This window comes from Maylandia zebra, linkage group LG6 (genome assembly GCF_041146795.1).
Source record: "Maylandia zebra isolate NMK-2024a linkage group LG6, Mzebra_GT3a, whole genome shotgun sequence".
NCBI classification, from domain to species: Eukaryota; Metazoa; Chordata; class Actinopteri; order Cichliformes; family Cichlidae; genus Maylandia; species Maylandia zebra.
The window spans coordinates 20,126,368-20,151,894 of record NC_135172.1 but is presented as its reverse complement, the minus strand read 5'-3'; the positions used below and the strand labels follow the sequence as shown (position 1 = coordinate 20,151,894).

Below are 25,527 nucleotides of genomic sequence, written 5' to 3'. Positions count from 1 at the left end.
ATGTTTCATAGTAAGTTATGCCAAATTAAGATCTTGGCACGCAGGGTTGAGTGGGGTGGCTGATTGAGATCAAACGTCGGCGCACACTGAAAAGCCTGTTATAAAGTCTGTTTTAAACGTCTAAATCAGAGGGCCCGGCCCATTCAGGATTCTATGTCTGGCTCTCTTTTCCATTCCCACTGATGTGCCGATTGGTTTTCCCACGGGATCAGTGCCATGCACGGATGCTCACTGAAGGCTTCACAACCTTTTCCTTCAAAACTCGAGGAAAAAAGTTTTGGTCTGAGACTGATTGGAACGATACAGCCGTGATTCAGTCCTGTAAATCAGCACGCAACTCTTTGCACCTCCGAATAAGCAGGATAAATTTAAACATAATGAGATTCTGAAACCGGATTTCTTTTAATGATCATCCCCCTGTATAGTTTAAAGCTCGGTACAGCAAAACCTCCACTCGAGAGATGTGTTCAAAGCCAGTTGTGAGCAGGCTGTCATCGTTACAGCTCCCCGTTTCTCACCCACTGGATTTTTAGCATGCACATATGCGACGCACACACATGCAGAGCAAAAAGTGTTTACTCACTGATTCCTGGGTCTTGTCCTTTGCATCATACACGCTTAGCTTGACTAGCGTCTCTGGGCTAGCAGGATACTCTGAAGGGAAGGTCACCCCCGTCAGAAACAGTGGGTCTTTGTTCGCCTGGCAAGAGAGAGGGACAGCACAGGACTATGGTGAGATATAGTTTGCGCTCGTGTGTGTACACACATGTGCGATATCCACATTTGCACTGCAACACAGATGTGAAAAAGCAGGAAGCTGAAGAGGGGGAAAAAAGGAAGAGGACTTTTTTTTTTTTTTTGCTGGGTAAATGAGCCAGCAGCTGAGCTCAGTCTGCCCTCTTCCTCCTCCTGGCATTTCTCTCCATTCCTCTCACCTCTCCTGGGCACAAAAGCAGAAGATAGAGCTCTCCCTAGTGGGTCTACCTGGAGGTGTGGCATAAATACAGTCTGCCAACTGAGGCTGCAGATCAGGAGCAACAAATGTTGACAGGTAAGCTGGTGCAGTGGCAAGCAGGCAATAGGATTAAAGCAAACACAGCAGACAGTGTTGGGCTTTCAAACACCAGAAGGCAGCATGGCATTAGCCAATATTTGCTCACAACCTCCCTCAAATCGCAGGACCCAGTCACCACCTTTAACTTCTGTTGTGCTCGTTTGAGACTTTCCTTTCATTTCCACACCTGCTAACAAGGGTTCTGAGTGCTATTTGCTTTTACATCAAAACCTTTCTAGAAACAAGACGCGACGAAACGAGCCAAGCAGCAGACAAGCAGTGTCATGAAATAAGATGAGCCTACGTGCTGGGATCTGCAAGGTATGATTTATCAACAACATTTTTGAAAAAGGGAAATTGGTGGTATTTTCTGACAGCGTCATGGTGATACGCCTTTGCTTCCGTGATGTATCAAAACAAAGGAAATCATTGTTACATACAAAAAACACTGTCCTTAAGGGACCTTTAGGCATATTTTAAACTGTTATAAAAGTTTTGTGTGCAAGACGATCAATAGGATGAGCTTTCAGTGTTTAATTCTCTACATTTTGTGATCGATTCAGCGATCCTTGCCTTGTCCATCCCCGCTCTTTCTTTGTCTTTCTGGAAATTTCTGGGACTCTGAGCTACATGTTACTGGCAGGGGGTAGCTGGCCCCACCAAAATGCTGCGGGTTTATTGTAATATTATAGCTGCCTTGCTTCGCTCCTCTTTGCTCTCTTCTCCTTCCTTCACGCCTATCAGTCGCAGCAGGGGGTGGGCGCCCTCCCTCGCTGAGCCTGGTTCAGCTGGAGGTATCTTCCTCTTAGTATCTTCCTCTTCACTTTTGCCTGTGACGGCTGATAGGGAATGGTTGAATCGTTGTTTTTCTTTGTCCTTTCCTTACAATATGAAATGCCTACTGCTGTGAATTTGTGCCATGAAAATAAAATGAAATTAAACTGCTGATCTGTCTAGGGTGTGCCCTGCCTCCGTCCTATGACAGCTGGGATAGGCTCCGGTCCTTTGTGACCTTAAAGTGGAATAAAACGGTGTCATGGTTCCTGAGTCTCAGACCCAGCGTTTAGAGCTTTTGTTGGCTTGTGGGGATTTATGTTCAGCTGCTTTCTTGTTTATTGTTTACTGTTTATAACGTAATTTCATATTCCCCCAGGCTTTTCAGTCTCTTTATTTATGTCTTTAGTTGGTGAGAAGTCTTTTTGTATTTCTGCATCAAGTTCATACGTTTGAATAATTGTCCCTCGTTAGAAGCTTGCTTTCTCTTCTCCTCCTGTGCTGTGAGTCCTACGTCTGGGTCTGAAACCTGACGGATGGATAAGCTGTGGCATCTGCAGTTACCCACATTTTTATTGATTTTTCTTTTTTTATATCAGCAACTTAACATAGACCATGAATCAGGTGACATTTGTGTAACCTCGCTTTTTCTCTCCTCCTCTGATTTGCTGCTTTGTCAGTGGGTCAAAAGTACTGAATGTCATTTGCAGTGAGGCAGCAGCAATATTAGCATGATATTCAACCTGTGTGTGTGAAATGTATTTATACAGTCATTTATAATTTATAGCAATAATGCCTCTGGTCAGACCTGGCTGATAAAACTTTTAAGGCATCTCTGTAACATTCATGAATTACTTTAAAGTAAATCCCGTTCGTATCAAATGTTTGCAAAAATAAAATAACTTTTTTTTATTGCAATCTGCAATAAATTCTACTAAAAACCTGATTGGCATTCAGAGACCGCAGCCCTCTAGTAAAGCCAGTGCTCTATATTACATTTTTTGTTTTAAAGAAGTGATTCAAATCTTCACACAAAATTTATAGTTGACTTTTGCCCCCCCTCGTATTCCTGCTGACAAACAGAGCAACACATTTTATTCCCTCCAACTCCAGGAATAAAGCGTATTGTTCCAGGAGCTGAGGGGCTTTCCTGAGAAGTCTCAAGCAGTGTTTAACTACTTGCTGTTGTCTATTTGAACCAATTCAAAGCATTCTGTTTACACTGGGGGTTTCCTGTTCCCTCGCACAGCTCTGATGGGCGTCTCTCGAACGCAGCCCTTTGGGACCGTGTGGGGACAGATTGGAGACTGGTAATGAGACTGATACAGACAGACTGGCAGCTATGCGTGAATGTCTGAACACACCCTTAAGTTTGAAAAAAAAAGCACAGCATAAAAAATAAGACTACACACTACTGAACTGTTTTGTGCAGCTGTTACATAGTTATAGTGGTTATAGATCGTGCAATGAAAAAAATCTGCAACTATACGCATGGAAGCAAAAAAGCATCTTAATTAAAAGCTGGCCACTTATTCCTTCAAGGTCATTTTCTTTGTGGGCTCTGCACCATTTCCAGTGCTTCCACAATTTTTATAAAGAAGACCCGTCCATCACGTCTGACTACTTGCCCTTGCGCATTTGCAGTTTTGCAGCAACTTCCATGCCAGAATGACCCAACCTTCATGTCTAGAATCATTACTTATGATGAGAGCTGGGCCTGGCTCAGCTCAGCGACCCAGATGCTAAACAGCAGTCCAAGAGCTCTAGTGTCCAAACTTAAAGGCAGAGCTTCAAGATCAAGAGCGTGACAAGTGAACAGTGCTTGTCTTTATTTTTTACACTGAATTTTCTCCTTGTGTCAGAGTGTCGACGCAGCTTCGCCTTGACATCACAGAGCACTGAAAAGGCTAGGACTTTTTGGCTAAACTAGAAGAATCTTTTTAGCTAACTACTAGGGGTGCAACAATACTCGTATCGATATTGAACCGTTCGATACAGTGCTTTCGGTTTGGTACGCATTTGTATCGAACAATACAAAATTTTTAATTTATTTTATCAACTTTTCTTCTGACCATGCTGTCTGTGTTGAGCGCTCAGTGGATCTGCGTTCGTCTACTCCGCCTAGGCTGCACTGTTGAGCGCAGATCCACTGAGCGCAGCGCAAGCTAGCAAGACAGGAGCTAAGCTCGTTGCAACATGGCAACTGCCTCAACGCTACCCGAAATTGAACCTCCCCCCAGATCTGGCGTTTGGAACTATTTTGGTTTTCATGTGAAGCATGACCCTGATGGTAAGCGCCTCATGGACAAAAGTAAAACAGTATGTCGGATGTGCCATGCAATGCTCAATTGGTGGGAACTAGTGCGTTAGCACAGTTAGCTTGTTAACGTGTTGATGCCGTCCAGCCCCACGCACGGGGCGATCCGCGGTAACTTGTTAACGGAGATTTTCCGCGTTATGGCGTTAATGTCCTTTCAACGAGATTAACGCGCTGACAGCACTAGTGGGAACACAACGAATATGACTGCACATTTATACCGACATCATCCTAGTGCAAAGACAAGTGGAAGCAGACAAAAACAGCAAGCACGCATGCTACAAACTTTACCCGAGTCATTTAGACAGCCGTTAGCACATGATTCTCCTTATGGGGACCTGATATGTTTAATATGCTGCTGAGAATATAGCCCAGAAGAAGCGTATAGTATAGCTTTTATTTGATTTCTCGATCAGATAAATTTATTTATTTTTTATTATTTTGTTGTTTCAGCAACATTAAATTTAAAAACTGTACTTTTGAGTTATTTTAATAAATGACAAATTAAAAAGGCATGAACATTTTTTTGTATCAAAAAAACATCGAACCGTGACACCAAAGTATCGAACCGAACCATGAATTTTGTGTATCGTTGCACCCCTACTAACTACCCACCCTGTGCTGCCAGATATGCTTCCCTTCAACTGTCCTCTCCCCCAAAATCAAACTGCAGTCGAAGGGTGAGCATTTTAACATTATGGATGAGATACAGTGTGCATCACTGATATGAGACAGGCACAGCGTGCAGAGGAAGACTTCAAGAGAATAATCCAAATGAAGCAAAATCAGTGGAAGCCGCAAAAGGAGGCAGCTATGGAGTGGATAGCTCACAAATTAAATTAGGTTTATGCTTTTTTTTTTTTTTTGATCACAGCACGTACCATCAAAATATGATTTCCTGGCAAGCGGATAAATTATAACAGCGATTTATTGCACAGACCTTATTACAAGGAGGTTGGTGGGTGCAAGGCCGCTAGAAGATGAAAAGAGTTACTTCAGCACTTTGACATACCACAGATTTTTTTAAATAGGCAATATTTCAAAAGCAGTTAATTATGTCAGTTTATAGTGTATAGAGAGAGGAAAACGAAGCAGAGAATGAAGGGTATGATATGAACAAAGGCCCTCAAACCAAGTAATCAAACCACAGGTGTTGTGGTTAAATACTCTGCTGAGATTCTTCTGCCGCGTGTGTTCAGGTGTTTTCATCCATCACCTAAACACGATAGTTTGTTATTTCTTCGGAATGAGTTTTTAAAAAAAGTCAACATTGAATGAATGCTTCATCTGCTTTTCTGTAGCTCTGCTGAGATTGACACATCAGCCGAAGAGCCTTAGACAATCCAGGGTTTTCGGAGCTCGGAGAGCCAGACTCTGAAGTCTCCCTAAAAACAGCAGTGCGCTTAACACACAAGGACAGAATTATGTGTTTAACTGCACGCTCACACACATACACACAGACAGAACGCACAAAAACCACCTCCTCACCACACCACTAACCCCGCTGATCCTTCAGAAATCTACGCCGGGCTGACAGAGGGGAAATAAAACAAGTCTATTGCTTCTGATTTCATGTCTCTAGACGCGGTAATATTAGTCTTGACGCCTGGTGCCATTTTGCCACCCAGCCATGAAGCTGTGTGGTTTGTGTACACCGACGCTCTAAACACACAGCCTGATTGAGCACAGTAGGTACACACGCAGTGGAATCAATGCACTGCTTTGAGCCCAGAGCAAATGGGGATCTTATCTGTACTATACACTGACAAAAAGACAGACTTGACCATTATACTCGAGAATGTGCAGGTACACAGACATAATCCGTTACACCTCCCTCTCTGGCACGCTGAATATGCCTCATTCAGACTTACCAGCATGCTTGGCAGCCTCGGCTACAGCTGAATCTTCTTAGAGCTGCTGATGGGCTGAGATGAGCTAAAGTGGTAATGCTGTCTCCATTTACACAAAGAAGTGAGCCAGGCTGTCATACAAGTGGTCAACATATGCTATGGGAGACAGCTGGCCCTCTCTTGTCTTTTTGTCAGTCTGGGTTGCAAATCTCTGTGGAATAACCAATTTAGGCCATTAAGAGGGTGTGTGTGTGTTTGTGTGCGATTGGGCAGAGGGGGAAGTGCAAGTACTCTGGGTCGAGTTTCCTTGACCATTCATAATTACATATACACAGAGAGAGTAGACTTTTGGACTTGTTCCAGGCAGGGGTTCTTTGCTTGACTAGCCTGACATCAAAGGCTGTTTTATCCCCTGCCTTTGCATGACGTCAAATCCCCTCAAGTACCACCACTTCTGGACCCATTGCCCATGTTTAAGGAAAGGGATTTTCCTACACAGAAGTATTAGGGATTGGCAGAAAATGCAACTTTTTCCATCCCAATTTCTGTCTCTTGTGTCAGGCTCAGCACAGAGAAAGCATGCACATGTGGAAAACAAAGGACTTACAATTTCTACAAAAAGGACATCTCCTTTCTCTGAACATTTGGTAAAATACCAGATGGCATTTTTCTGTGTCTGTATGTGTGTGTTGGTAGCTTCAAATACAATGTGACCAAAAACCTTTTTTTCAGCATTTAAGCTGTCACTTGTCGCTTTTCTGTTTTACCAACCGCAGGTTAAGCTGCAGTATCCGCACTGAGACATAAATCTGCTTATGGAGACAAAATGAGTCAAGTTAAAATACAGAGTCCCGGTTCTGTACTACAACCCCAGTTACAAAAATGTTGGGATGTAAATAAAACAATGCAATCCACTTGAGCCCACTTTTTGTCTTCCTATTGTTTCAGGTTGCAATGTTTTTGTTCTTTTTGTGACTTTGTCTCTTTAAGTTATATACAGTGTTGGGAGTAATGAGATACAAAGTCACGTGTTACTGTAAACACACTGCATTTTTTCAGCAGTAACTGCATTACAGTTACAAATATGTCATTACTTACAAAGGTGCACCAAACAAACATGCACTAAAAAAGACATGAGTGCGACGGTAAAGTGGAAACTGCATGCAGGACAGACAGAAGCCGCATTATGCTGCTAACACAACTTCGCCTCTTTGCAAGCATCTGCACCAGCATGATAACGCTAAGCTAGCCAAGAACCCAGAGTAACGTTCAAGCTGAGTGAATGCTGACCCCAGACCATCGGACAGCCTGATCTTCAACAGGTAACAAAAGCAGTAATGAGCAGTCAGGTTGGGGCCTCCATTTACACCTGTTCATGTTTCTAAAGAAGACTCACTGTGGCGATCGCTTTAAAGTCTTTTTGTGCTGGTTTTAATCTTTGCTTTGTGTTCATACTTAAAAACTAAATGAAAAAATCGTATGCATGTCATCATTAGGATAGGGATTTGTGTTGGTGTGTGGGAATGTATCCTGTAAGTTTATATAGTTAAATGCTAATTATGAGACAATGGGTTTCAGGTGAATTTATAGAGTAACAAGAAAGTAATGTAGTGACTAGTGTAACAAATGACCTCTCTGGCAAGTAATTAAGTAATGTGCTGCATTCTTTTTAAGAAACATGAGTAATGTAATCCATTACTTTTCTTGAGTAGTAATCCCAACAACGGCTCCAAAGAGCTCTTAAAAACACCTGGAATTGTTCCTCTTGTGTTTTGCGAGTCCCTGTTCTTACTTCCTCTGAAACATGTGAGTGGTGAGACATAAAGAGTGATCATATAGCTTTCATAAAACAAAGAACATTTTCCCCCTGACCTGAGCACGATTGACGGGCGGGACCAGAGAGGCTTTGTAGCACCTGGCATGCTCTATCATTTATCTTCTAAATGAAATCTTTCTATCACATACAGCATGATAGCACACATATTGCACGAGCAAGACTTCACACAGCCAGCCAGGCCCGGCGCTCGCAAAGCCGACAGCAGCTGTTGAGAGAAAGCATCCTGGGAATGTGACAACAGTGAAAACACAAGTGCTGTCTTCAAATAATACACATAGAGTAAGCTCCCCGGGGCCTGCACGCCTGCACACACACACACACACACACACACACACACACACACACACACACACACACACACACACACACAAACACACACACACACACACACACACACACACACACACACACACGTCTGCCTTTGGTCATACAAGTTAATAAACATTTGTTTCTGTATTAAGTGTGAAAGCCTACAGGCAAGAATCCCTTGCTCCATTAAAACTTCAATCAAAGATTATTTCAACAAGACATATTCTCTTCTCAGTTTGGCTTCAAGTCTGAGTCCAAATAACACTAATATTGGTTTTCTGATTGATCCGGTTTCTGGGGGGAAATGCTAAATACACTGGTTTATGTAACAGAAGAAATGTTCACTTTTATGACACAATCCAGACTAATAAAGTGAATATACGGACAGCAAATCTACCAGACTCTCTGTAAGGGTGCAAACCTCTCTTTTAAAACACACTCATTAAATCACAATGAATGGGTACGTACCCTTTTTTTTGTGTGAAGACAAAAGCAGTTCATATCCTCAGATCATACTCCAAATCCTTAACATTACAGCCATGAAATCAAAACTCCAGCAGCCTTCAGAGTGTCTGCAGAGCTGGCTGAGCCAGCATACAGTGTCCTACCACATCCTGTCTTTCCACTCACACATGCACAAACACACATACTCTGCTGCTCCCTTGACTGAGGGGAAAAGCAGTTGAAATCAGTCTTTGAAAGAGACGGTTATGCTAATTTAGCTTTACTGGATTAGGAGGGAAATAGTGTCTCCTTTCTATGCGCCTGGAAACTTTGCCCTCATATGAGGAAGGAGAAGAGAAAAAAAGGACTGTGTGTGTGTGTTGGCCTCTGCACATGTGTGTAGGTGGGTGTTCCAAAGTGGGACGGGGGCAGCTGTTGCTGCCCAGAAAACACTCATGTGGCTGCTGTCTCAGCAACAACACTGTCACGGTGGAAGTAAAAGAAGAAGAATTTAAAGAGGTCAAAGAGCGCAAAACACTCTCACTGTTTTACCCACACACAATTAAACCCACAAACGCATACTGTATATGTACTGTAAATGCATGATTGACACACAACACAGTCACTCATGTGAATGTCTGGACTCAGCTGTCACTAGAAATAGAAGGTTAGGGCTCATTGTCTGTTCCAGTTCAGTGAGTCAGATGGAAAAGCAAGGTTGATAGAAAGGAGGGCAGACAGCGATGGAGAGAATACCAACGGAGACTTGGTGACCCAGAGATACGGCAAAACAACAAACATCATAGGCCGGAGACAAGCAAGAGGATGGTGCGTGTGCGTGTGATGCCTTACCTCAACTATCTCTGTGCAGGCGTGAGACACGAGGTGCTGCTTGTGGGGATCTATGACAGCCACCTGGACCAAAGCATTGGGCTTCCTGTCTCTGCCTGAGGCCACCAGATCATTACAGGCTACACAGAGGAAGATAGGGAGGAAGGGAGAGCCGACAGGGAGCATAGAGGATGGAGAGAAACAGGAGACGAGAGGATAGAAGGGAGGAGAAGGGGATGAAAGATGAGAGGGGAAGATTTTCCTTTAGGATATAAAGTGAAGTGACACAAATCACATGACAGTGGGTCAAAACATGACATTAGACTGTAGAAAATACTAACAGTACAAGGCAACAATAATATAATATAAATAAACTATATTGTATTATAATAATAATAACATAACAACAATAAACTATACAAGAAGAAAGGAAAAAACAGCCAAGGTAGCTTTATATATTAAAATTCATATGTGAAAGTGCAAAACAACATCACAAAAGACCCAAGCAGCTACACGTGCTGCATGTTAGGACTAATTCAGTGAGTTTTAGCTTCCAGTGATTCTAAAAACACACACATAACTTAGATTAAACAAATATGTCACATTCGTTATGATAAAGATAACATGATATTTGAAAGCTCAATCGATGTGTTGTCATGTTTATTGTTTCAATATATTTCCAAAATACTCTTAAATATTAAACCTTAATCAAGAAGTCTTACTTTATGCATCAAGACCTCAAACCCCCAAAACAAACTCATCTATGAGAAAGGACATCTGACTCAAGGAACGAACCAGTGTCGTGTCGAGACATAACAGACATCTTTTAAATTATATTTTTAAGTGCCTGCAGCCTGTTACTAAAACACTTTGTTCCCATTTCTTTAGTTGAATCTGCAAAACATAAATTGCCAGGAATAAATTGTATTTTCGCACCAACAAGGTGAGTCACATAGATCTATTAGCTGAAAATCGGGCATATCTTGGCATGCTGTGCAGTGTGTCCTAAAATAATTTGAAGAAACTGGACAAGTGGAGGATAAAAGAAGAAGTGGCAGGTCAAAAAAAAAAAAAAAAACCTGAAAATGATATATATATAACTGATGTCTTTCAGTCATCTGAAATGCATGTCCTTAAGACATAGGAAAATAAATCCAGCAAAGACCTGACACAGGACCTTAAAGATTCATTAGGCCCTTCAGGAGATCCATCTACCGTTCACTGAAGCCTCATCAAAAATGGTGTCAGTAGAAGGGTGTCTGTCAAGAAACCATTAAGGAAGGGAAGCAGGGAGAAAAGCCTGAAGTGTGTTAAATCACAAGATCAAGAATGAAAATCAGTGGAAACAGGTCTTATGGAGTAATGAATCCAAATTTAAAATTGTCCAAATTGTCGTCAATATGTATGAAGGAGGTAAGGAGAGCGGTGTCGTTAGCCACGTGGAAAACAGAGTGGAGCCTCTGTTAGGATTTAGGGCTGCATTTCAGCCAGTGGTGTTAAATTATGAACACAGAAAAGTTCTGTCATTTTTTTGATCTAACATGCAATAGAAAAACCCAACAGTCATGGACTGGCCTCCCCAGAGTCCGAGCTACACACAGCCAACATCCCAAGGAGAGCTTTGAATGTCCTTCAAGCAGACTGGAGAGTTATTCCTGACGAAACAAGAAAGTTTTCCTAAGAGAGTTCAGGCTGTGTTGAAGAATAAAAGTGGTCATAACCAAACAGAAGAAGAATTTTCAGGTATCTTTGCTTGAGTAGTTATTTTTTGGGAACTTTTTACTTTTATTTTAAAAAGAACTACTTTTTTTATTTTCCTTTTTTTCTCTGCTAGTGTTCCACGTACCTGATGTAAGCTGGGTACATTTATTAGAATTAAACTTTATTATTATTTTATTATTATATAAATATTGGACAAGGCTCAGGTTTTGCTGCACAAAAATAGCAGGTAGAAACGTCCTCCAAAGAAGTACTTTTTGGTTTCTGTACTTTGAGTACATTTCACAGCCTATATGTTTACTTTCACTTGAGTAAACGTATAGGCTTCAACTTCAACTTATACAACTTTTACTAGTATCTGTACTTATACTTAAGTACAGAATGTCTGTACTTTTGCCACCTCTGCCCATTTTCCTTGCAGAATAAACAATGAGGGTTGGTTCAGGACTTTTACACAGCACTGTACTAAAATTGCTGCCTCAGCAGTCAATTAAAATGGCAGCAAGGCGAGACAAACTCCCCCCCGGCAGTGAGATATCAGCTTTATGATGGCTTTCATTTCTGGCATCAAAAGCAGCCTGTCACTCAGCACTCATTTCTTTCAAGGACAGGAAGAATTTTTATCTCACAACTTCTGTACAGCAAATCAGGTTGAATGAATGGTTCCGAACAGCAGCTCTCTCTAGCATACTATAAGATGCACTAAGAACACTCGCTGATGCCAGCGATAATCACAACTAAAATGATAAACACGAATCCACTAAGACAACCTTGTGATCTCCTTGGTAGAGTCAGATGCACAGCAGTGAAGTCAAACAGCAACAAAGCTTCTTGGTTTTTCCTGAATATTTCAAAGCATGTTATGTGAGGTCTGGAGATGGAAGAATGCTAACGTCTGCTGTTATAGTTTTTCAGCACATTGAACAAAAACACAAAGGATGTGACTCTAATGTTCACAGCTGCTTCACATGAAAGCTCAAAACCATCCAGCTCGGTAAATTACACCATATGGCTCTGAAATTATGTATTAATTAGCATTTGTATGCACTCAAGAACAGTAATGACAAAAGTTTGTGAACCTCCCTGGATGAGATCCAAAAGCTGCATTTTATCTGTGCAGCACAATTCGGGCATGCAATGAGTGGTCACCTTACATCAGTGTGCAAAAGAACAAAACAAAAAATATAACCTAAGACGTATGGACAATATGATTCAGTGGGTGAAACTTTATGAAAAAGGCATATCTTCATGCGGTATCTACATCAGCCTGAATATAATGTTTAGGCCAGTGTTTCCCAACCTTTTGGAGCCACGGCACATATTTCACATTAGAAAAATCACACGGCACACCACCAAACTAGGGTCTTCATGTGGGTCGGAATTTTCTCCAGGACAGATTGACTACTTTTTCTTTTCAAATATTTAATGCCCTATAACGCCCTGCCACTTCTCAGAACATGGCTAGCGTGTAATTTCTTCTTCGTCTGTTTTACTGGCAGTTGGCGACCCATTTAATTAGAGCTGGTAGGCAGTGTTGCCAACTCCTCAGTAACGAAAATCGCTATTGGCTGTCCTAAAAGTCGCTAGAAGTCGCTAAATGACATCATCGCCTAATTTGCATAATTGGTCATGCCAATCTAATTGTAACCTATGTTGTTGGAGAGAGAAATAACATCGTGGAAGAGACATAAAGTGAGTAAAAAACGTCCTAAATGCATTTAGAGTTTATTTAGAACTACAAATTAAATTTCTTTTAGCAATTATTGTTTTTTTTTATGTCACAATTCCAACCCTGCTCCTTTACCCGGGCTTGGACCGGCAAAAGTGACCCGAAATAGGCACTCTGGTGGAGTTACTTTGTGTGTGTGTTTATAAGTAGTTTTAAACCTTGTGATCCACAAAACAGCATAAGAGTAAAAGAGTAAAAGAATAACTGACTGCATTACAGCACCCGCTGCTTGTTGAGAGTAAAAGCGATACGCGCTTTCACGACTTTTTTTTCTAAAAAAAAGTCGCTAAGGGGTCTGAAAACTCGCTAAATATAGCAACAAAGTCGCTAAGTTGGCAACACTGCTGGTAGGTGTACTGCCCTCTAGTGGAAGAGAATGTAAGTGTTCTGCCCGGTTCTCACACCGATCGCTTAGAGTACTAATCGCTTTGATCTTATGTGGGCCGGAACAGTAAAACGACATGATAAATTTGTAAAATTGGAGAAAAAAGTTCTGGTAGTTCAAAATATACAGTTTTTGTTAATTTACAAAAAAACTTCTGCTTTTTTCTCCCATTTTTTAAACAGAAATTTCTATAGCAGATTAAAAAAAAGGGAACTTTTCTGTCATTTATTTGTTTATCTGTTATATTATTATTTTGTTGTACCATAAATAGCAATTGGGCTGCGCTGTTTATCAAAAGGAAAAGCTATAACAATAGGGTCACATTCACATTTTCCAAGGTGGGATGGGACTGTTTGCAGAGTCTGCCCCCCAAGCATTAAGTTTGACACCCCTGGTTTAGATGTACTTCTAACATAGTGAAGTGAAAAAGGATGACTAAGTGTTTTTGTGTGTAACTGGTATTTTTATGCTGTAAAACACCTTCTAATATATTACAGGGGGGCATCCAGGATATAGTAAACCTCAATTTATAAAGACAAATTTACAGACACTGTGATTACCACCCACTGAAAACAAATTCAAAACCAGGCATTTTCCAACAACACTGGAGAGGCAATGGTGCTGTCAAGGTGACTGTCGCTGGCATTTTAAAGAGCAGCATAAAAAAAAAAAAAAAAAAAAGACAGGTTTTAATGAGCATTTGTCACAAACTCATCTGCAAGAAAGCAGGGAGAGAAAGAAAAGAATGCTTTCACCATAAAAAATGTAAGCTTTTTGTGATCTGCGCCTTTACTATTCCTTTTCAACCTATCTTGATCAAATAAAGCAGAGAAATATTTTCTTCAAGGTCGACTAAGAGCATGAAATTTTAAAAGGGCTTCAGTTAAAGGTAGGGTTTGGATGGTAATTCACAAAACAAAGTGACAGCGTGAAAGTCTGTCGTGTTTCACTATTATTAAAGAAAATCTTACAAAAACCTGCACCCAGTTCTCAGTTAACATTTAACATCTATACAGTAAAAAAACAATATACAGAAAAAAATGTGTATTTCATACATTATACAACAGTCACCATAACAGTTGGTGACTTTAACCATAATACATGATGAGAGGCCAGAAATCACACAATAGTTAGATTTATGAAGAAAACTTGCCTCTTATTTGAAATGAAGTATGTGTAGCAAACAATAAACATTAAAGTACATGTTGGTGTGTTCGCCGTAGATTTCTCTGTTTAAACTATGACACCTCTGACAGGCCTTATCACTGCCTGCTAAAAAGCTAAACTGTCATAGTTTAAATGATCAGAAATAAAAGTCATGTTGTTTGGACTTCCATAACACTGGCAACCCCTGGCCTTTAAAGATGGAGACTCCCCAATGTAAAGAACCTGGGAATGATCTTTGAAGGTACTTTAACCTTTATAAACAAGTAAAACTAACTTTTTTTGAGTTTTGGATACTTGTGAAGGTCAAGCTGTTTCTTTCCTAGAAGAATGTGAAAAGCTTATTCATGCCGTCATGTCGCTTCATTGAGCCAGTTTTAACAGTCTTTATTTAGATGGCAGGCTGTTGTTGCTTGGTTGACTGCAGTTGGTCCAAAAATGCAGTTACCCAACTTATCTGGCATATGCAAGCAGGCCCACGTATCGCCTATATTGACTTCCTTACACTGAATTCCAGTCAGGCTTAAGATTGATATTAAGATTTTATTGCATGGGCTTGTACTTCCTTACCTCTCTGATGTTTTAAGTTTCCACATTCCCACTTCATCCTAGTTGTCCCGAGGTCCAGATTAAAACAAAGAGGATTTAAGAGCTTAACAGTACTGTTATTAAATTATACCACCTGTCCTTCCATTTTTAATTCACTGGCCTTTACTTTGGACCAGCTGCAATCTATAATCAATCTGTTTTAAAGTAACGCATTACTGTAATCACATTACATTTTTTAGCAATGCAGTAATATAACAAAAAATACTAAATTCTACAATTAAACTGCAGTTACAATTATGTACTTCTGTTACAAAGGTTCTTCAGTTGTCTGCACACCGGGGGGGAAAAAATTAAATAAACATGCTTTTTTCTTCCCTCATAACACAATCAGCTCATTTCAGTTTGTGTGTGGGTGGGTGGGAGATATAAACATTACTTTTATTTTTATTTTCAAAAAGGATGAGAGCATGATAGTAAAGTGCAGCAAGGGCTTGAACTTCATGCAAAAGTAGAATTACTGTGCCAGTTACTTTTTAGTCTCTTTGGGCTGGTTCTCAACTCTGTGTTGTCGAGTTTCTGTTAACTTGAAAAAAACCTGAGGTTTATACAGCTAATTATGAGACTGCATTTCACGTCATTTTACTGAGTAACAGGGAAGTAACATATCAAGTGGTGTAATGAATTCCTTACTCTGGTTAAGTGATGAAGAAAAGCAATGAGCAATGTGTGATACATTACTGTTTTTGAGTAAGAAACACTGTTTACAAGCATTTGTCAAAGAATGGGTCATTCTAAACAGCTCACCGAACTCTAGCATGGCACTGTAATAGGATGCCACTGTTGCAACAATTCAGTTTGTGAAATTTCTTCATCTGCAGTTATTACTCCTGTAACAGCTGCTCACCCACAAAGTGTTCAGACCATGTAAAGTTGCAGAGCTGCCTCGGTGAGTGTAAAGTTTCAAACCTTCTCTAGAGTTGACATCAGCATAAAAACCGTGTGGTGGGAGCTTCACAGATGTAACTGAATTAAAACAAACTGAATTACCAAGAAAAGAAAAAAATATGTCTGTGTTTAACTGGGTCGATACAAATGATATAATTTTTTTTTTTAAATATCTAAGTTCTGTAGTAACTAAGTATGGGATACAGTACTTTAAAAAGCCTCAGCTGCACTTGTGGATATAGGATTCAAAGTTAAAGCTCGTACATTACTTAAGCAACTCGTTCTGTCAAACGATTCAAACACAGCAAACTACCTCACACAATGTGAAAAAAATATTCTATATAGTTTGATTAAGGAGCTCAAATACCTGATTGATCATAGAGAGGAACAATATTTATGATGACAATGTTGTTTGTTGTTTTGCACAGTACTTTAGTATACGCTTATTTGTTGTTTTCATTTTAAAATTGTTGATCAAAGAAAGGGAATCTGGTATATCAGAAGGAATAAACTCTTAAACCATCACTCATCATGTTGTGGTTCTTCCAAAAGAGATCCACGAGTGGTTAAATCAAAGAAATGGATGTACACCGGAATCTCACACAGCCACAGAAAGAAGGAACAGACACAGGAATATTTGCTTTAGCTCTTGATAACAACAAAAAAAAATTACAATAGGTTAAGTAAAACATATTTTGGCCCGAATAAACATTCAGAAAAACAACATCAAGACACCAAAAGTTTTTTAAATGTAAATGAGTGCTTTTCAAAAGAGTCAAATGTGCTGCATTGTACATTGCTCTGGATCCAGAATCTGAAGAGCCTGTGTCAGAGGTACTGATAAAAATAGCCCATCTATTACATCCAAACCCTGTGACATCAATTCTGAAATTGACTTTTGATTCCATTAGACTAAATCAAATTTGCTAATTCCTCCACTTCTCCAGGGTATGTCTCATCACGAGACTCACTTAAGAGTATTCAAAATACAGCATTTCATTCTGTGATATTACAGTTAAAAGTTTTTTGCTGAAACCATAAACAACCCTGTCTCCTTTTTCTTTAGATGAATCACTCTGTCTGTATTTACTATAGAGCTGCTAAATTAGTCTGTGAGTGCTGTGCCACAGCAGGGGACCATAGAGTGAATTATGAAAGGAAATAACTCAGTTTACAGTAAATGGACAACATGCAGCCATTACAAGGCTACAGATATAAAAGCAGCAGAAACAAGAAACCTCTTTGTTTACCAGACTTCAGTTAGAGCTTTGCATGTTCATGGATTTTTGGATGTACTTTATTCCGTGTTAGTACTGTTTTAAAATTGAAAAATAGTATCATAAACTAAATAGACTGGTGCCTTTAAAATGTTTTTCTATTCTACCTGAGCACTCAAAACACTTTATGCCTCATGCAACCATTCGTACCTTTTCCTCAAGTAAATGTGGTATTAGTATACCAAATATGGTAGTAGATGACCTTATCTACATCCTGCCCATAGATATAAACTAGTAAGAATATTAGAGATGTAACCATGTCAGTGAAGAAGATAAAAAAAAAGTTTTAGTTAAAAAAAAAAGAAAGATTAAAAAAAAAAAGCCCGTGCACACAGGTTTTGCCTCTGAAGATTCACTGCAAGATAGAAATCCCAGAAAGTTGGCTTTCAAAAATATACTCAAAAGAGAGCCCACCGAACGAAAAGTTCTACAGACTGATTAAAGAAAAATAAAACTTCAAAATGATGGAAAGAAGAAAGTGTGGAGAAAGAAGAAAAGCTCATGATATTTCACAACTCAGGGATAATTATCCAAGAGAAACAGCAAAAGCAACCAAGGGTCTAGAGGTGAGAAGTTCTCCACTGGTCAAATTAAGCACTTGAACTCAGTTCAGCTGAGCAGCTAAACTAAAAGGCAAGCAAGACCCCAAAGTAAGAGATGACTGTTATGTGGTAACAGTGAAAGCCTGGTAAAGGGCATGTGTTATTAACTGTGTTTTGTCTGTTTTCTTTTCCACAAAATATTAAGATGACAGCTTAGTTTGAGTAACCTGTTGAATTTGACAGCTAAAGTTTCATCACTATGTGTTAAAAAGAGTGTATTAAACGATTCAATCAAAGCTGGTTAGGTTTTTTGTAGTAATCACTGTTTTTTTGCATTCGTACCAAAATACAGATCATTAAATATAAAGATGTGTAATTACCCAAACATGTGTGGTCTGGACTGCAGTTATAGCAGCAGTTTGACAACTGAGGAATTTTATTATGCTTTTATGTTTAATATTCAGTTGACTATTATTTTAAAATGTCTTACTATGGCTTTATGGATACTTAAGTAAGCAGCTGGGTCTAATATCCTAGCTCATAATCATCTATTGAAGAGCCTAAATCCTAATGCATACTGTAATAGTATGCACTTTGCACACTCTTGGGTTCTTACCAAGATTTCCAACATCTCTCATATTGTTATAGCCTACTAAGGGATTTCAGATGCGGCCTTGGTTAGCAACCATCATTGTACTCTACTGTAATTTAAGACACATAAACTATACTGATATTTGATTTGTGGAATTTAGAAAAGAAAGAATAGCACTTTTAATCCTCCTCAATTGTCTCTGAACCAGTTGATTAATAGTGGCTTTCCAAACCCAGAGCAACACCACTAGACTGAGGTTTAACTGAACTCACTGTCACTACAGACGACTTATTCAGCTGTTTGGAATACTTGGATAAAAGCTGAGTAAGATGTGATGGTGCACTTGCACTGCCAGCTGGGCTGAAGCAGCCCTTTCATCGCAATCTACCTTTCTGCATTTCATTTGATAGCTTAAGACAAAATTATAGATAAAGCTTTTTGAACAAAATTACAAGACATAATCTGACTTTTGCTGTCAAATTTTGCCTTAAAAAGTCACCGATTCAACATATTTTTCCAGGTATATTAGAACTTGTTTCCGTTTTATGGTGCCATGGATGTATGTAGAAATGTTCTCTGGAATAAAGGGCAGAATAGCTGCTTGTCCCAGCCACAAAAACCAACAACAGCGATAAAAAAGACCAGCACAGAGTAAAACAAGCAACTAATTAACGCATTAGATAATAACAGAACAGGGGCCATACTTAAGATGGAAGACGGTATACTTTGTCATGCTGACAGCTAAGCAAAACCACACAGCAACAGAAGGCTAAACTACACTAACTGGCCACTAAATGAAGTGGTATATAGTATATGTTCAACTGCTCATTAAACACATGTACAGTTAACCAATAACATGGCAGCACAATCACTTGTTTAGACATAGAGATGGCCTGCTGAAGTTCAAACTGAGCAACAAAATAAGGAAGAAAGTAGATTTCAGTGATTTTGAATCTGGCATGGTTGTTGGTGTCTAGTCTGACTATTTCAGAAACTGTGGATCTACTGGCATTTTCCCCACAAATCCATCTTTAGAGTTTACACTGAGAAAAAAAGAAGAAAATATTGCAGTTCTCTGAGGAAAATGCCTTGTTGATACCAGAGGTGAAAGGAAAAATGGCCAGAATATACAGGAAGCAGTAGCTCTGATAACCAAATGATATGACCAAAGGTGGCAGAAGAGCGTCTCTGAATGCACAACATAGATAGATAAAAATAGATAAGCTACAGCAGCAGAAGACCACACTGGGTGCTACTTCTGTGAGCTAAATCATCACAATGGAGCTCGGTGCTAGATTTAATGAGTTTTTGAGTTTTCCAAGTCCCTCAAAATTACTTCCTGTTTCATGGTGAATCGCCATACCACCAGAGTGTGCCGTTCAATATAAACTCACAATTTTCACACTGAAGCATCATAATGTCCTGATGGTTATTCTCACCACTTTTGAGGTGGATGTGCTCAACCTGTGAAGAGCAGCACATGCAAGTATAAGACATGACATTTCGTGTTGACTCTAGGTGGCGCTATCAGTGTGTTCAGGGTGGGACTCTTATCATGTCTGCGAAGTTTGGCAGCGGTTGGACAGGATTTCTTTGAGTTACAGCAGTTTTGTTCTTCATGGTGGAACATTGAAATTCATCGTCCTGCCAGCAACAGACAGTTTTGTGTTACAGTTTTCAATGTAACACAAGACCAACTCCTTCAGGCTTTCCTGGACAAATTTGAGGTTGCTGGGGTCATCCACCTCAACGCTGTATCCCAAAGTGTAAAACATGACATTTCCTGTTCCCACTAGGTGGCGCTGTCACCAGTGTCAAATATGGCAGTTAAAATGTGTTTGGGGCAGAGAAGTTTGGTCCAGATTGAACCAAACATCTGTGGGAATGAGAGCAAATGTAAATGATCAAAATTCGCTGTGGCGTCACGGCCACGCCCTCTCATGAAAACTCAAAAGCTGCACAATTTAATATGGCTCAGGAAATGGCTTCATTTAACAACTCATAGGTGGCTCTCCAGAGCAATTTTGCCCCACATGTGTGACACAATTAAAATATGTAATTTTTCATCAGACCTGACGAATGTAAATAATTTTATGAATTTTTGAGCTTGTCTAGGCTAAAAAAAAACAACAGCTAATAAATAAAACAATTCCAGTAGGGCTTCTTTAAATGCTGATGTGAAATTATTCTTCTTTTGTTAATTGAAGGACACAACAGAATAGAAAGTCTAAGAGTGACACTTCAAGGGTATTGTGGTAACAACCAAAAACCATGGGGTTTATTCAAGCAGCTGACTGTGGATCTAAAAAAAGAAATAAAACTAATTGGCAGCTACAAAACAAGAGAAGGTTAGATCAAAGTGCTTCCAGTGAGAAGTTTCCATTGTCTGAAATGTCATTAAGAAATGGCAGTTAAATTAAACTGTAAAACTCAAGATAAACCAAACAAGAAAAAGACAACTTTCTGTTACAATTACATATCTGTTTGGTAGGCAGAGAGAAAGCACCACATGAATGCAGAGAACCTGCAGGAAGGTTTAGCTGACAGAGGTGCCGGTGCACCGTTCCACTGTGCTTATATCAATCAATCAACTTGTCATGATGTGGGCGCTCACACTGAATATAGAACCTTGGATTAATGTTAACTATTTGCCATTGCAACCTGGTTTCCAAAAAGGCAAAGAAGCTGTGGATGCTGCAGAATGTAAACATAGTAGAAGAAAAAACATCAAATATTCAAACTGAGAAACAAACATTCTCTCATTTTAAGTTTTAAGCCAAGAAGAAATTAGATTTAATGTGTTAAGGTTCAATGCAGGGAACTCAAACGTGGGACTCCTGAATCAGCTGAACACAAGGATTTATTTACAGAGTTCCCCAGGTGTATATACAGAGAGTGATGGGCAGTGCTATATACAACAATGTGAGGGACGGGGCTCCAGGGAAATCCAAGGGGGAATCACTCGCTCTCCAACTCTCCACATACACGACTGCAGTTCCCTTCTTCACATTTGACACACAGATTCACACGGGAAAGGTTATCCAGGGGGTCTGTAGATGAGGAACCAGGAATAAGTGCGATATTCACAAAAGACACTTGACTTATCTTGAGCTGTAGCTTGACTCTCACTGACGCGTGGTAGACAACGATCCAGCGAAGACCAGCAGTCACCTCCTGGCTTAAATGCCGTTCACCTTGATGGGCATCAGGTGTGTTCTTTTCCGTGGGTGTGGGCCGAGGGCGTGAACCCACAATGAGTTCCGCCCCGGCGACAGAGAGGAGGAGAGAGAGAGCGCGAGAGAGAGAAAAGAAAGAAAAAGGCCGATCAGCGTCTCGCCGATCCCCCAGGCCGTGACATAATGTTACTACTACTTCTACTATTAATAATAAAAGTAGCCCTCCCAGTCCACCAAATACTGCAGGCTACGCCCGGCACTTGACGTCCATGATCCGAGAGACAGTGAAAGCCGGGTGGCCATCGATGACCCAGGCGGGTTGCGGGGGCCTGGAAGGAGGGCACAAAGGACTGGACAGGCAGGGTTTCACTTGAGACACATGAAACACGCTATGGATCCGCATATTTCGGGGCAATCTGAGACTGACAGAAACCGGGTTAACCAGAGAGTCTATAACAAACGGACCAATGAAGGTGGGAGACAGTTTCTTTGACTCAGCCCGGAGCGGAACAAATCTGGTAGATAGCCAAACCTTTTGTCCTGGGGTGTAGGCAGGTGCGGGGGTCCGGTGACGGTCCGCCAGGCGCTTATTGCGATCAGCTGTGCAAAGAAGGGCGGCCCGGTGGCTGAGGAGGTAAGACTGTTGTGGGCATACTTAACCCACGGGAGTTGCTCACTCCAAGTTGTCTGATTGGTGGATGCCAAGCACCGGAGGGCCGCCTCGAGTTCCTGATTGGCCCGTTCTGTCTGGCCGTTAGTCCGAGGGTGGAAACCAGAGGAGAGACTGACCTGCGCTCCGAGGGCATTGCAGAATTCTTTCCAGACCCGTGAAGTGAACTGTGGCCCCCTGTCAGAGACAATGTCCGTGGGGATCCCATGAAGGCGAAACACATGGTTAGTCAGGAGTCGAGCTGTCTCTAAAGCAGTGGGGAGCTTGGGAAGGGCGACAAAGTGAGCAGCTTTCAAAAAACGATCAATGATAGTAAGGAGGGGAGGCCTGTGATGAAGTCCATTGCAATGTGTGACCATGGGCGGCCAGGGGTTGGTAGAGGTTGGAGTAGGCCGGAGGCTGGCTGACTGACGTGGTCCTTAGCTAAAGACGGCCACCAGGCGAACCGTTGGAGGAAGGCAATGGTGCAGTGGACCCCAGGGTGGCAGGTGAACTTGGCCGTGTGAGTCCAATGCAAAACTCGTGATCTGACAGTAGAGGGAACAAAGAGTAGGCCTGGGGGACCTGTACCAGGGTCCAGTTCCGTTCGTTGGGCCTCTCGAATAGCTGACTCAATCTCCCAGGCTAGGGCCCCGGCAACACACCTGGAAGGAAGAATGGGGGCGTCCTGGGCAGCGTCTTCGGAGGCGGCAAATTCACGTGAGAGGGCATCGGGTTTGACATTACGAGAGCCGGGTCTGTAGGTGATTGTGAATTGGAATCTGGTGAGAAACAGAGCCCACCTGGCTTGCCTGGCGTTGAGTCGTTTCGCGGACCGGATGTATTCCAAGTTTTTGTGGTTCGTCCAAACCACGAACGGTTGGGCAGTTCCCTCCAACCAGTGATGCCACTCCTCTAGGGCCAGCTTGATGGCCAATCGCTCTTGGTTCCCCACATCATAATTTTTCTCTGCAGGAGAGAGACGATGAGAGAATTAAGCACAAGGATAAAGCTTACCGCCTTGTCGCTGGGAGAACACCGCCCCCACTCCTGCGTCCGAGGCGTCCACCTCTATGATGAAGGGTTGACTGAGATCGGGTTGGATGAGGATGGGTGCAGAGGCAAAGTGCTCCTTCAGGCAAGAGAAAGCCTGGTGAGCCGGTTCATCACAGCGGAAGGGAACCTTGGGTGAGGTGAGATGAGTCAGGGGTAGAGCGAGCTGGCTATAGTTGCGGATGAAACGGCGATAAAAATTAGATAAACAAAGACGAAGTGGTTAATGAAGTCCCGGAGTATGTCGTTTACCAGGGCCTGAAAAATAGCTGGGGCATTGGTGAGACCAAACAGCATGACCAAGGTCAAAATGACCAAGGTGAGTGTTAAAGGCTGTTTTCCATTCATCCCCCTCCCTTATTCTTACCAGATGGTAGGCGTTGCGCAGGTCCAGCTTAGTGAAGATGGTGGCCCCCTGAAGGAGCTCGAAGGCAGAATTTAACAGAGGGAGTGGATATTTATTCTTCACTGTGATGTTGTTAAGGCCCCGATAATCAATACAAGGTCATAAGTTCTTGTCTTTCTTGGCAACGAAGAAGAAGCCAGCGGCCACAGGAGATGACGAGGGGCGAATGAGACCTGCGGTGGGTGATTCGTTGATGTATTTTTCCATACTTTCACGTTCGGGCTGAGACAGACTGTATAGGCGGCTGGTAGGGAGAGGTGCGCCTGAAAGAAGATCAATGCCGCAGTCATACGGCCGATGCGGAGGAAGCGAGCGTGCTCTATCCTTGAAAAACACTTGTTTGAGATCATGGTAAACGGGTGGCACGGAGGAGAGGTCCGGCGGCTCGGAGAGAGAAGAATAGGTTAGCGGTTCGGAAGAGGGGGTGGCAGCTTTAAGACAGGACATGTGACAATCTTCCCCCCACCCCACAATGCTCTCCTTTTTCCAATCGATAACAGGGTTATGTTGATGCAACCAAGGGTAACCCAGAACTAGCGGCGTGAGAGGAGCTTGAAACACATACAGCTGTATAGTCTCGGAATGATTGTCAGAGAGAGTCAGTAAAACGGGCTCAGTGATATGAGTGATGTTAGGAAGCCGCTGGCCACTGAGGGCGGTGACTTGGAGAGACTGTGGCTCGGAGTTCAGATTTAATCATCGGGCCAGCGAAGCGTCAATAAAGTTTTGTTCCGCCCCTGAATCGATTAGAGCCTTAAGAGGGTGGACCTGAAGCTGCACCGTTAATTTAGCTGCTAGCATGAGCCGTGGAGGAGACTGTGAACTAGAGACCTTGCCCACCCGTATTCTCCTCTCTACTGGTGGGCACGGCCTTTTGGCAGAGACGGGCAAGCATTGGCAACAATAAAAACACTCACGGGCCCTCGACCGATGGTGCCGTTCCTCGGGTGAAAGGCGAGAACGGCCCAGCTGCATAGGTTGCTCACTCTCCATGTTGTGCGACTCCGAATCTCTTCCGCCACTCGTGGCGTTTCCACCCGATGATGCTTCGCCGCGCCTAGTGCGCCCGTTAACTCATCACACACGTTCAACAAAGTACTTATCAATGCTGGCTGCCCCCACCCGGTCTCTTCGGCCAACGTTCAGAACTCAATGGAGTATTCCGCCATACTTCGTCTTCCATGCTTAAGATTTAGTAAACAGTGAGCAGCTGCATCGGCGCCAGTACCTCTCTCAAACACCTGGTACGAGATGCTGGCGTCAGTTCTCAAAACAGCTTGAGCCCAGTTTAAAGCTGGTCCGCGTAAGAACTGGACAAAAAAGGCAATCTTAGCCTCGTCAGTTTCATATGTCCTCCGCAACTGTCTAAACTAAATTGTTATTTGGGTCAACGTTCCAAAACCTCCTCGGCCGTGAGGACGCGTTGCTGGGCGGCAGAGTCCGCTGAGTCCATATTCTGGCTGGATCGTTATGTTAAGGTTCAATGCAGGGGACTCAAACACGGGAGTCCTGAATCTGCTGAACACAAGGATTTATTTACAGAGTTCCCCAGGTGTATATACAGAGAGTGCTGGGTAGTGCTATATACAACAATGTGAGGGACGGGGCTCCAGGGAAATCCAAGGGGGGAATCACTCGCTCTCCAACTCTCCACATACACGACTGCAGTTCCTTTCTTCACGTTTGACACACAGATTCACACGGGAAAGGTTATCCAGGGGGTCTGTAGATGAGGAACCAGGAATGAGTGCGTTATTCACAAAAGACACTTGACTTATCTTGAGCTGTAGCTTGACTCTCACTGACGCGTGGTAGACAACGATCCAGCGAAGACCAGCAGTCACCTCCTGGCTTAAATGCCGTTCACCTTGATGGGCATCAGGTGTGTTCTTTTCCGTGGGTGTGGGCCGAGGGCGTGAACCCAC

At 41.9% G+C, this 25,527-nt stretch overlaps 1 protein-coding gene across 4 annotated transcripts in view; it reads right to left on the bottom strand.

The window, feature by feature from the left end:
• inpp4b (inositol polyphosphate-4-phosphatase type II B) overlaps positions 1-25,527 on the bottom strand; it is a 189,994-nt gene that overhangs the window by 146,270 nt on the left and 18,197 nt on the right. For 2 of the 4 annotated variants that reach the window (XM_076884829.1, XM_076884830.1), the window contains exons 3-4: positions 9,438-9,556; positions 584-700 (exon numbers count right to left, since the gene is read on the bottom strand). In XM_076884829.1, the coding sequence (XP_076740944.1) occupies positions 584-700; positions 9,438-9,556 (236 nt within the window). Of the gene's footprint in view, positions 1-583; positions 701-6,016; positions 6,106-8,609; positions 8,820-9,437; positions 9,557-25,527 lie in introns of those variants that run through there. The other 2 variants (XM_076884831.1, XM_076884832.1) reach the window with 2 other exon arrangements.